The sequence below is a fragment of the Hippoglossus hippoglossus genome, chromosome 15 (assembly GCF_009819705.1).
Source record: "Hippoglossus hippoglossus isolate fHipHip1 chromosome 15, fHipHip1.pri, whole genome shotgun sequence".
Taxonomy (NCBI): domain Eukaryota; kingdom Metazoa; phylum Chordata; class Actinopteri; order Pleuronectiformes; family Pleuronectidae; genus Hippoglossus; species Hippoglossus hippoglossus.
The window spans coordinates 8,773,698-8,787,152 of NC_047165.1; the positions used below are offsets into that span (position 1 = coordinate 8,773,698).

A 13,455-nucleotide genomic window follows, 5' to 3' on the forward strand; every position below is an offset into this window, starting at 1 on the left:
GTTACAGTCTCCGGCAGATATTGCTCCTGCAACAGATAAAATGTAATTAACACGGTTAAAAGGGAGCAATGTTACAGATTGCGGATCCATAATTTCAGCCTCCCTTCATATGGGCTGTATTATTAGAAAGGGCCAGAGACACCTGTTCAATCCTCTTAGATGACATCTAAAGTATGTGTGCCACTTCTCGAAGGACGCCGGCGGACTTTCACACATTACCAGCCAACAGAAATCAAATGGGTTCCCTTCACAGCTGATTGCAAGCGCAAATTAATATTGTAAAATGAAGATCAATACATGGACGGGGCACAGATCGATGACGGCTAAATTACGGCCACGTTTTCCCCCTCATTCAAGATGAGTTGTGTTTTCCTCTCAAAGTCAATACCGCGCTGCCTCCCTCATTCATTTCTCAATAAACTTGCCGATGAATTTCAATCAAAATGCGGCAGCGCGGGGGGGCGGGTGGGGGGGGGGGTGGAATTCTTTTAGAGCCTGTTGGATGTGGATCATACTGAAAATGGGGCAAGAAGAGGAGGAAGGGAAAAGAGGAGGAGGGGAAAATACTCGTCTATCAAGAGCCCCCCACCTCCCTGCCGCCTGTGTCTATCTTTCCTGTGGCAGAGGACTGATGCTGTGACTTAGTGGGGACAATCCATTTTAAGAGCTATTACAAAACAGACCTCTAACAATACTGTGGGACAAAAAAGGGGGTCCAATTAAAATTAAATCAATGAATACCATTCCTTACTGGGAGAGGAAGAAAGAAAAAAAAACACTTGCGTACTTTCATTTTTCTCTTGAAAGATACCCACAATATATTTCACAGAGATATGTAATGGGGGGGGGGGGGGAATACATGCTCAACTGCAAGTACTTATTTCAATCAATTTCCTGGAGCTGGATTTCACAGGTCACTTGCTGATAACACGCTGTGGAATAATGCCACAGTGTGCTTCTCAAAGCCTACCTGACAAGCTGCCTGACAGTGGGGGAGTGCGAGCACGTGTCACGTCAGCCCTCTAATTGGACACAAGGACCTTCCTCCGTGGAACCTTGTCGCGCTCCACACTCGCTCGCAAGGCCTTCAAACCAGGCCCATCTAACTTGGCAACGAGTGTCTGCTCCCACTCCTGCGGAGCTGGTGCTAAATACCAGGGTTGTAATGAGACAGGCAGGTATGAGGATATGGCGAGTGGATAACATGCCTTGACACATGCTAAAACTGTTGTGCCAACTGGTTACAACCCACTTGACTGTGGCGATGACATTTATAAATGCCTATGTCATCTCTTCTTGTTGTAGCACTTCATACTGCGGGGGGATTCTCTATTTCAAATCTGCAGATAAAGTAAAATTGGTTTCGAAAACCTCTTTTACACCAAAATTAGTGGGTGTATGAGAGTTTTTTAAACACAGGTAAAATCTCTAAAAAAAAAAATGCGGTCGACCTCTTTCCCATTGCCAGTCGGTTCTGTTGTATGCACTTTACTGTCTGGCCAAATTTACGCATTCACCCAGGTGTCTTTTCCGAATTGGACCAGAAGTGGATTATAACCTGTTGCCTACTGTTGAGTAATTTGACCCGGAATTGAACGCAGATCGTGTCCATTCCCATTACACATCAAAGCCAGATATTAGCGAGTGTTAGTGAGTTTTTTGGAAAAGGGGCCTAAATCTGAATTGCTGTGTTTCGAACTTTAAGGGATTTTCAGCTTGTGTACAGTATCTGGTTTGTCTTTAGGAGTCCTCCTCTATGATCTGTTTACATACCTCCTTGAATGCCTTTCATTATAGCCTATCTTTGCTGTTGGCCACACCCCATCACTGACCAGCGACCAGTGGAGTACCACACCCAACCCTGCAGGACAGGAAATGAAAAGGAAGCTTTCCATCTGATCTGCTTCTGAGTCTGGGACTTCAAAGTGACGGCAGGGCGGGGAGTAGACCTTGGTACAGGCCGATTCACAGGCCGAGCAGCGCAGGGCCCGATCTGATGTGACCCGATAAAGACGTCTGTGTTTGTTTATTTTATTTTTAAATTCTTTCTTTGGAAGAGGAGGGTCCAAAACTACAAAACATGTTTTTCCTCTTTCTAACAGTGGGACCGGAAGTGAGTTTAATTTTCCATCTGGGAATTACCACTACTCATATCCATGTTTTGCTGTAAAAAAACAGTTTCCAGTTTGGATTTGTACAAAGACAGATACATCTACAAAATAAGTAATTGTAGTTGAGGCTTAACTAAAAAAAGAAACCTTACTTCTGCCCTATCATCATCTTCCTTTTCCATCCCTTACAGGACTGACATTTCTTGATCTCCACCAGTATTGAGTGAAGCACACATGACCTCTTTGTCCTTATGTTGATGAATGACTGCCTCATACCCATTTTGTCAGATTTTGGTGCAGTGGAGTCGATAGCGTCACCTTGACGGGGGAAACTTTGTGATCCATCAGCCCTCAAGGCTGTCTGGCCTCAACTACGGCCTGGCAAGAGCAGCTCACTGTATGGGGCATCTGCACCGTCCAAAATCCTTCACCCAGTGTGCTGCTGCTCGTGTGAGGTCGAACGAATGGCTCTTATTACTGCCGCTTTACAGTGAGGACAGGAAAAAAAAAAGGAAAAACACTTGACTTGTACTAATAGCCGAGAAGCCATGCTGGTCAACAAAGGTCTGAAGACGAAGCACCCTGTCAGTGCCCAGCTTGGGAAATTAGCAAATAATGTTCCCTTCCCCCTGACAAATGTGTGACAGCTCGCCTTCGCCAATCATTCTCTCCTAACGTTATGATGCATGTCCTGGATCCCCACTGGAGGATACAGGCGAAGTTTACTGACCCTCAATTTACCCATGACAAATGGGGTCCCGGTGAATGTGCGTTTTCTGGGGCGCGGAAGGGGTTCATTTTAAGCAATCCTGGTTATGTGGATGTCACTGATTAGGATAAATAGTGGCTGAGTGTGTTAGGACTGCTTGCAGAACCATATTACCAAGGGCCTGCATCGTTGCCCCTGGAGGGGAGCTCTCGTGGAAACTAGGAAACCAACAGCTCTGATGCAATTAGGAGCTTAAATTGGATAAATTGTACGGTCAAAGTTTTTATTTATGATTTACTCTTTCATAGAGTGCTGTGACTATGCAGCAAAAAAAGGTTAGGAGGCTGCAAATGAGGGTGAAAATGGAGACTTTCCCCTTAAAGAATATCTGATAAATCCGGCATGTGCTGTTTGCAGGGCTTAATAAAGCATAAAGTATAATAAAGTATTGACTCAGTTCAGCCTGGACTTTCTTCCTTTGATTTTCTACAACCTTGCTGACAGTTGGTTCTACCAGTCCTGTCCGGACCAATGGATAACCAATACATGGATTAGACAGAGGACAAGCTAGCAACCTCCAAGGGACAGCACTTTGTTAGAAGGTAAAAGGTAAAGCCTGTAAAAATAGCAAAAAAATAGCTGACATGTCATTCCTTTAAAAAATGTGGCAATTAAAGTACAGATATAAGCTGCTTGAAGCAGTCAGTAAAGTACAGCCTAGTAAAGTTTTATATGTTATATCTGTTTGTCTCATTACTGTTTTAAACGTTCAATACTCAATGGCTACAGGATTATTTGACGTCCGCCTCTCTTTCTGAGAATGGATTGTGAGTTTTGGAGCCGTTCCAGGGTACTAACCCGAATGAGGACGTGTCCCACCGCTGTTCGAATCGACTGCAGTCTCCTCTGTGTTGACTCTTGGTAATTTGTGATAATTTCTTAAATTGAGCGAGGTAAATCTCCACAATTAGGGTGGTGGTGCAAGAAGAGTCAACATGAAAAAAAAAAAAAAAAGTGGGGTCTAAAAAGGCCCTCCTCTCAAGCCGCGCTCTCAAGACACGCTTGAAGCCATGAGCTTTGATAACTAAACCTTTGATATGCACATGTTGCTCTCCAATATGACACTCGGTGCCTTGCAGGCGGCACCATGTCGCTGCATGCCCTTTTTCCAGCCCATGTAATTTGCTATTGTAACTCCAGGTCATTTTCAAATGCCATTTGTTCAAGTGCTGTATCACAGGCAGAAACGCTACGGTTGGAAATGAGCTGTTTCACTCTTAAATACCTGATCCACTCAATGTCTGCACTCAATGCTTCAGCCCATTCCCTTTTTTAATGTGTGAGAGAAGTAGCTAACATCCTTTCACGTAGCAATTACTGTACATATGGAACTCAGTGATACCCAATTCTGCCGTTATGCATTCTGCTCTCTTTAACGGCCTCTTTCTCTCGAGCGTCAACCCTCGTACAATCAGGGTGAGCCACACAGGGAATAGCAGAGCAGAGGAGACGGACCTGTCTATTGGTGACTTTCTCTTTTAATTCACCGCACTAATCAATTGTACCACCGTTGCCTCCAGGGGTAATTGTATCTTTATACTAACTGGAAGTGAGTAGGAACCCGGGGAAGACAGAGAGGAAGAATTGGGGGGTGGGATCAGCAGAGATAGAGAGAAGGGGACACGTTTCCCCAGTAAAAACCTGATGGTAATCATCCCAATCCGCTTAGCCTCTGTGACTAATGGGGTCTGTTCTTAAGGGACCTGGCACTTTCACCAGGGTGCTATAGAAGCCATTAATGTCTTAACTTATACACCTTCTCTGGGCTGTGCAGTAACACATGTACTCACACACACACGCACGCAGGCTGAGCGCACACACACGTCTCTCCCTCTCGCTCGCTCACACAAACAGACACACATGCACTTAACGCAGCCACACTACACTCCTGTTTCATTATCCCGGTGCCTTGTTGGCCTCTGCTCCGCTCCTGCAAGGGAGGTTAAATGCAGGAGAGCTGGGCCAGACTGCACGGTTGGAGGAGAAGGGGACGGATGGCTGGGGGTGGTAGCGGTGGAGGTTTGGGGAGCAAGAGAAAGGGGGGACTTGATGAGAAACAGCTGCCCCAGGATGGAGGGGTCTGGACTTTTTTTTTTTTTTGTAGGGCTGGGGTTGGGGGGGTTGAGCCCTCACTTTGCAATTCTGAGGTGCTCAAGGCCACGGCTGCGCTGGAGGCCTGGGGGAAGTGAGAGTGCTTCGACGCGGCCCCGTTTCATTCTGCCCATCAGAGCTGGAACAGACAGAGGCTTCCAGGTCAGACAGGCTCTGACCCCCGCAACCTCTGTCTCCTCACCAATGATGACAGATAAGACCACCACTTCCTTCTGTTAGCCAAGATAATCAGATCCCTTACTTATAGTGTGACACACACACCCTCCCTCAACCCACATACACATCTTTGTCGCCTCCACTTTTCTTTCCTTTGAATAACTTTGCCCGCACTCGTGCCACTTAACTTAGGTATTACTTTTCTAATCTGATTCATAAAAAAAACGAAACCACATGTTGCCTCAGAAAATCTGCAAATTAGCAGAAAGCATTATCTATCTCACAACAGGGCAGATTAAGAAACTTGGCAGAACGAGTTATCCTGACAGCTTGAGTTTAACAGAGCTTGGCAGCGCCCTTGTACGATGGCAGGTCAGAGGGGGATCGAGTTGCACTTGTAGGAGCCCCTCCGCGAAAACACCTCTCTCGCTAGCCGTGCAGATCTCACACATTTAGCATTCAGCAAGCAAGGCGCTGGTTAGTCCATTAATAGTGGCTGGACTTGGGGCTGAGGGCTCCATCAGACGGGGGGGGGGCCTGTAGAAAGAGAAAGGTTGTTTTTTTTTGACTCACCAGTGTAGACAAATCTCCCAGGGGCACCTTTGCAGAACTGCTTGGACTTGTAGGACAGCGTGACTTCCACAACACCGGGGATGTGCCGAGGTGGAGTCTGGACGCGGATGGCGTGGGGAGTTATGAGCTGGATTACAGAGGAGAGAGCAGAGAAATAATGAGCCTTCTGCAAAGAGTGAGCCGTTATCTATGTTGGCTAAAAAAGTTTGTCTCCGCAGTTTTGACAGTTTTTTTGAATCTCTAATTTTTCCGACGGGGTTTTATTAGAACCTGTAAAAAAAAAAAAGTCATCATACCTCACTCCATACGAGCATGGTGCCGAACACGACTTGTAGGCCATCAAAGAAGTTGTCCCCTATGATGATGACAGTGGCTCCTCCAGTGGTCCATCCCTCGCTAGGGCTGATTGCCTTGATGCACGGGGTGGCTGCTTATCCAAGACAAAGAGAGAAGAGCCAATTCAGCACCCAGACTTCAACATTCGGGGCCCATGTCTCTTTCCACACAGACACATTGCTGCATCACCTCCACATTCAGCCCACCATGTCTCTCTCACAAAGTCATATCATGGAAATTGCCCCCTGGTAAAAAAAAAAATATGATGGATTTGTCCTTTAAGGCATGAGAATCAAAATCATTTATCAGCGCGCTGGAGTGGTGTAGTTAAGCAGACCCTTCAAATGGTCCACTTCACAAAGGCTAAACGCCGGGCTCGCCAGGAAAATGATTTGATGGAGCAAATTATGTGTCAGGGCAAATGTAGCTATCAGAATTGATTAAGCATGCACCGGCATGTACAGTAAAATTTCAAAGTTGAACACATCTTAAATGAGTCAAGGATACAGGCTGTTAAAGTGGAAATGACAAGCTAAAGCTTTGCTGGTTCATGTTATTTCATTACCTTTGTTCTGCATATGCTGTACAGTGCCGGCACAGCGACTGTAGTCTCAGGTTTCATAACGTGAAATGCACTCATGAATTATTCAGTTTGTTGGGGCTTTTTTTTCTTTCTTTTTGTGATCGATTCAATCCATTTCGTATTGTTTATTACAATGCTTTTCATCTGGCATGACTTCTGCAACGTCGCTCTGCCATTCATCAACAGTCTGGGTTGTTATTATAATCTAATTTGAGTGATCTGGTGCCTCACGTTCACTGTCATTTGATGCATTACCTTAATATGGTGTTCAGCACAACACCGTGTTTACAACAGAAATAGCATGACAGCCCGCCATAAAATAGCAATATCAAATTTAATCTATTTCCATCAATATCTTTTAACACACTATGAATTGTGCATGTTTTCCCTGCTCCGGCAAAATGTGAGCAACTATTCTGGCAAGTTCCTTTTCACCTTACAAGCTCACTTCTAAACCTCTATTATCCTTTCCATCCAGTAAGTAAATCACAGTGGGCCATTGTTGTATGAATCACCTCAGACAAGACATCTCCCTTTGTTTGCCTTGCTGTTGGGTCTGTTCAGGTCATGTTTGCTCTCTCTCCCTGCCCATAAAGTGCACACACGCACACACGCACACACTCACACACACACATTGGTACTACAGGGAATCTGACTTTAACAGGCGCTGTTGACTTCATGCTAATCACCTCGTACAGATTTTCATTTGTGAGGCCTGGAGGAGTGACATTTGCTTTCCTTAATTGCGAAGCAGAGCGTCTGAAAGAGGACCAACCCTCTATGGGCATGCTGGGCCCCCTCTGAGGGCCTGACCTTCATCAGTGCGGACGATTACAGCAAATAATTCACCCTTCAAAATTACTGTAAACAAATTGACTTTGGGGATGAGAGAACGAGGGGGGCAGGAAGGAGGAGGAGGAGGAGGCAAGAAGAGGGCCTGATGGCGTCGGCGACTGTTGGGGGGCAGCTGCGGCCTGAAACCTCCGACAAGCATCCACAATCACACACGGGCGCACACACACACACACACACACACACACACACACACACACACACACACACATACACCACCTCGGAAATCCCAGTGCCCCCTCCCACACACAGAAAGACCCATGGAGAGGCAGCAACTGAGGCCCTAAGCCGTCCACCCTTCTGCCTGGAAATTTGCATATGTCTCAATGCACAGACAGAGAGGGGAGCATGTGCTGAATGGGGACCGTGGAGAAGTGGATTACACAGTCAGCACAGGCGATCTGATGACAGACACGCACAATGCCCCCTCAGCAGATGATAGGCATCATGAGGACGGATGAGGATGCAAAGAGTCGGCCCGACCGCTCCGAGTGTTGCATCACTGAGTCTACGCAAACTTTGGGTCCACAGAGGAGGAGAATCGCACGATTTGGGATTCATATGTCATGTTTCTCTACTGTGATGACGTGTCGCCTTATCTATTTGTCTGCGGGCTTGAGTTTATCTCTCGGTCGTCAATGCCGTGTAATGACCCGGGGCAGCTGATCTGTGATCTGTCCTAATCTTTCTCCTCTCTGGTTAGTGTTGGTTGTAGAGGACGTCAAAACTGATCTGAGATCTGAGCAGAGGAGGTCCCAGCTCTAGTATTGTGACACTCAAACAGGTCTGATGTGGCCCCGCGAAGCCGTCCTTTGTTCTGCCTGCTGAAATGTGTTGTAATTGTGCTGTGGGATGTCCAGATGGTCGGTTGATAGTGCAGCTGATGGGATTATACCTTTTACCTCTCCCTGGGCCATCTGTTCCCTTTGACTCTCTCTCTCTCGCTCTCACTGCCTCTCCCTCGCTCTCAACCTCTCTCGCTCATATTCTCTCCTTCTCTTTCTCCTTTCCTCCTCTCCTTTTCCCCCCTTCTCTCCTCCCTCTCTTTCTTCCTCTTAGGCCCAGCAGTCTGGATTCACTTGTCTTTATTGCATAAACCCTAACAGCATTACAGCCACTTGGCATGCAAATGAGGCAGGCGCTGCAGGCTCTATGCTGAGTCTCCTATATTGTCTGGGGCTCTATAATGGTGGAACTGAGCTAAGGAACGTGTGTGTGTGTGTGTGACAGTGAGAAAAAGAGAGGGAGAGAGAGGCGTGTGTGTGCCGGTGCTGTGCCGTTTGTGTGTGTGGGGGGTGATGCTGCATGTGTGTGAAAGACCCGACTATTTGTGAGCATGTTTATGCACCTTTGAGCCTGAATCTATACATGTTTGAGTGACAGGCAGCCACAAAGCACGTTCGTGTCTGAATGCATAATATGCTTGTTGTGTGACAATCCACACAAGTGAACAAAAATGTCACATGGTGGGGATTCGGTCTGTCATCCGAGGGGGGCTGTCCCGCCTGTGCACCAATAGGGGGCAGCACGTCTTGATCAATGCAAGGCAGCGGGGGCTGCAAGTGCAGTGAAAGCTGAGAGGAAGGATGCCTCAGTCAGTCAGTCACATATCTGAGGCTTCTCGCCCAGTGAACTCCTGAGGAAGAATGTGTTGCTAATTTAAAGCACGCCGTCCGTCTGCCTGCAAGTTGTCAGAGCGCTACACGCAGGAAAAGGCTGCTATTACTTTTTTTTTAGTGAGCGGCCTTTCTCGTGTGTCACACCTCTGTTTATCAAAAGGTGAATCAAACAAAGCGAGTGATCGCTGTTGATGCATGTTAAATTAGTTACGGAGCTGGAGTCACGGAGGGAGGCAGGGGAGGAAAAAAAAAAAACGCTTTAGCAGAGGGAAGGTGTTTTAAAGTTATTAGACAAAGACATGTTCAACTGGGCGGTTGACAATAGCGTCTTTTTCTTGCTTTACGGGGCGTCACTCGGCTGCTTTGAAGAGTGTGGTGAAGAGAGGAAGAAAAGGATGGGTTGGGGTAACCTGTAAAGAACACAGGCACACACACACACATACATTGACACACACATACACCAAACACTGGCGGTCTCGTGGGAGTGGGGGAACATGGAGGCGAGGGCTCAACCTCTTTAATTGCTCTCCTCATTAAGAAACTGGTTGCTAGGCGATCCACACCTATCGTGTCATAAACGTGAAACACACAAACAGAACGTCAGCGAACATAATGACTTTGGTGCTCCGGGCAGGACTTTAATTATTTGATTTTGTTCTCCAGTAGAGGAGTCATTAATAAAGACAAAAACAAATAGATTAGCTTTTCCCCCACTAGGACTAGAGAGCACTGAGATATATTAATTGTCTAGTCGTGTATTTTTTTTTTCTTTTTTTTTTATTAGTCGTTGTTGTATTAAACATTACATTTGCTTTTGGTGATAGAACCATTAATGCCCATTAATGTGTAGAGAAGCTTGTTTTAGTCAGTGGTGTATATAAACTGTTTGCCCAGCCATAATTGGCTCTTGAAATCTGAAGATAAGCAATTTGCACAATTGGCCCAAGTCAGTTCTTTCCTTCTTTTTCTTTCTCTTTTTTCTAACAATCTTTCAGCTGCGTGTGCTCCCATCTGTGAGCGGAGGCCACCAGGGTCACAAGGTTATGTTTCGTGCATTTTACTTTTTGGATTTCCCATGGTTTGGTGGTCCGTCTTTTCTCTCTTTTTTGGCTGAGCAGGCAATCAGTCTATCATATGGAATCAGTTGGAGGAAAAACAGTAAGTTCTGTTTTTCTCATAGTGCACCCCCCCCCCCCCCCACCTACACACACACACACACACACACACACCATCAACCCACCCTTCCACACTCCACCCCCCTCCTCCCTGTCTCTCGTTCTCCTTCCTCCCCCTGTTTCAGCTCTCTCACAGCTAACACTGCAGAGCCCAATGACAGGAAATTGACCTCACAGCCAAATTCTTAAGCAATTTGATCATGTTTCACAGCGGCTTTTAGGACAAATGTAGGTGCATTAGCAGGCTGGAAGTAGTTTATATATTTTTTTAAATCACAAATCAGAGCGTTATCATCACCATCATTAGTGATATCGAAATGATACTGAGTAATGCATACTTTTTCCAGTCAAGAAAAAAGGCAGCAAGTATGAGAGAGGCAAAAAGCAACTTAAAAAGTTTTTAAAAAATGAGCGTGATGGAGGAACAAAAGAGTTGAAGGAACTAGAGGCAGCTATGGTAGGCATGTAGTTTGTTTTTTTTTAAAGTTAAAAATATGGGATGTCTGAGAGGAACTAAAAGAAAAGGAGCGTAGCAAATCATAAGATGTAAAAATGTGCCTACCATGCACCAGATAAGGAGGCGTACCTTCTGAAGGGTCGAGTCTGCGAGCCCTTCGCCCGTGCTTGGAATTGTTGTGTACGAACATGTTGTCGGAGACAGCCAAGACGTGGCCGTCCACATTGACGGTCGTCGATACGACAACCTGCAACAAGAGTGAAGGTGAAGCGTGTGATTAAGCATGTCGTAAAAAGAGAAAACACACAACATGCCAGACATATAGTTTCACAGATATCCCAACTGGTGTGCAGGGGTACAGAGGAGTCTGTGCGGTTGTGTCCAGATGCGTCTGTGCAGTATCGATCGCTATTGTCAAACCTCGTGGAGTGGTTGTTCTCTTTGGACGTATCGCATTACAGTTACCCTGCTTCTCGGCCATTTTGTTTTTGCTTTTTAGCGTTGCGCATTTGTGTACAGCTAATTGACTTTTCAATCGCTAAAATACCATTTCCGTTCACCCACTCTACCAACTGTCGTCCTCGCTGAGTCTCAGAATTATTGATCAGGCTCGTCCATCTATTTGAGGACGGAAGGCCTCCCTTTTAAAATATTACTGGAGTCATTACCAGCTGCGCCGTATTCCATCCCCATCACTCAACAAACATTTTACCAGGATCCGATTCCAAGCCACACTCCATATTTCATAATGCTTATTTTTGTTGTTGTTTTTGCGGCCACCACATCTCCAAACAGTGAGCCGCGTGTGAATGGCCAAAGTGTTTCAGAGCCGGAAACAGAGAGCCCCTCTCAGGTTTGCTTCGCCGGTAAGTGACCTCGGTGTAGCAGTGGAATTTAGGGGGGCGCTTTTTTTTTTTCTTTGGTTGGTTTGGGAAGGCTGTGGGGGGGGGGGGCTGTCGGGGGGTAGGGAAGGGGAAGTGAAAGAGCTCCATTCTTGTGAGCAGGTTCAGAGCTGGGCCAAGCTGAGGATGATGGATTGGGCCCTCTCTGGCCTCCAGCTGGTTTTTGGGGGTAATAAGTGGAGTGGAAGGCATGCAGAATACACAGCTCTGGCCAGAGAAACACCTATGCTGGAGCATCTGGGAAATCTATTTGGAGAAAAACGGCTTACTAACTGTTGGACTGCAGACAAGGGATGATCGTCAGCAGAAAGTAAAAAACTGGTTGTTTTAATGTGAATGTTTTAGCTAAACAACGGTGGGGGGAAAAAAGTCAGATGCTACAACTTAGTTCTGGCATTCCTTTTGACACACGGGAGTGAGAGGTGAGAGCCTCTTGGTGGCTGTCACGCATCAGTCCACATTCACCCTGAGGGGGAGATGTGTGGAGGCAGGGGAGGTCTGATGGTGGTGACATCAGGAGGGGACACCCCTGTCTTGTCTGTTTCATGTCTGGGCTTCCTCCTGGTGGAGGAGGCCGGCTCGCGTGTCTATCACAGAGCAGCGCTGTCAGTGACGGACGCCCTCCTATAGTTTGTCGGTATCCTGATAGGACAAATCACACTAAACTCTCACTCTCTCACCTTGACCTAGCGGGCCACTTGCGGTGAAAATGTCTGGGGCGGGCTGGATGGATGGTTGGATAAATGGATCAGCCGGGGGGGGGGGGGGGGGTCAATAATTTCAAGGCTCAACTACTTGACACATTAGAAGCGAGAGGGTTAAAGAAGCAGTAAAAGTCTTCAACGGTCATGTCCTCTCAGTGTAAACTGCAGAATTTTGTGAGCCCGCAGTAATGATGGTTTTCAGATGGCTTACAATGGGTTTTCCCTGGCTATACAGAGAAATGCGTGTGTGACTTTAAGTGTATGCATATGTGGGTAAGAATGAGTGAGGGATATAGACAAAGCAAATATATGCGCCGCTAGCGTGTATGTGCATGCATCCATATGTGTGTGTGTCCGTGTGTGTGCGTGCCGGCGCATATGTGTGTATAAGAAGGTATGCGTTTCCGCTGCCAGACAGATTCTGAGTTAACACTGTTGTTACATGTGGTTGGATCGTCCTCCCCTCTGCGCTCAGGCTCGGAAAGCTGTCAGGAACACAATTGATGGCACTCTTAAATCCTATATCCTTATTTGTGTCAGATGCTACTCCCTAATAAATATTCTGTCCAGAGCGCACAGGAGAAAAAAAAATCCCTCGCTTTCTCACTTTCCCCGGTTTTTGCCTCCTTACGTGCCAATAATACAATCGTATACATATGTGAATGTGCGTTGAGCTGACTTAGTGAAGTGCAGTTGTGCATTTATACACCTGTGCATGTGTGTGTGTGTGTTTCTGCAAGAAAGAGACATAAAAAGACAGATGTGTGAAATAGATTTCAGTCACCTGGAATCTGCGCATATCTCGTGGATTCCCTGCATTCTTCAGACAGTTCTGATTGCACTTGAGGAAGAACTTTAGGAAGAATCTGGAAGAGAGCACAAAACAAAAGAAAAAAATCACGTTAATTACACCTTTTAAAGCTTAATTGTTATAGACAGAATATTCAAATAACATCTCCTCAACACTCGCACGTCTGATCCATCCACGCACTCAGTCAGAAACAAACGTGACGTTACACCGCTTCAGTTTGGGGACGTCGCGCTGTTTAATATTCCTTCAAAATCAGGAGCATCAGTCTCTTTGTCATCTCATCCCCTCACCTGAG

At 46.3% G+C, this 13,455-nt stretch overlaps 1 protein-coding gene across 8 annotated transcripts in view; it reads right to left on the reverse strand.

The window, feature by feature from the left end:
• The window catches only part of LOC117775111 (transcription factor COE3), a 69,098-nt gene that overhangs the window by 15,265 nt on the left and 40,378 nt on the right, over window positions 1-13,455 (reverse strand). For 2 of the 8 annotated variants that reach the window (XM_034607970.1, XM_034607974.1), the window contains exons 7-10: window positions 13,134-13,215; window positions 10,849-10,990; window positions 6,018-6,148; window positions 5,722-5,848 (exon numbers count right to left, since the gene is read on the reverse strand). In XM_034607970.1, coding sequence (XP_034463861.1) covers window positions 5,722-5,848; window positions 6,018-6,148; window positions 10,849-10,990; window positions 13,134-13,215 — 482 coding nt within the window. Of the gene's footprint in view, window positions 1-5,721; window positions 5,849-6,017; window positions 6,152-10,848; window positions 10,991-13,133; window positions 13,216-13,455 lie in introns of all 8 variants that reach the window. The other 6 variants (XM_034607972.1, XM_034607976.1, XM_034607969.1 and 3 more) reach the window with 3 other exon arrangements.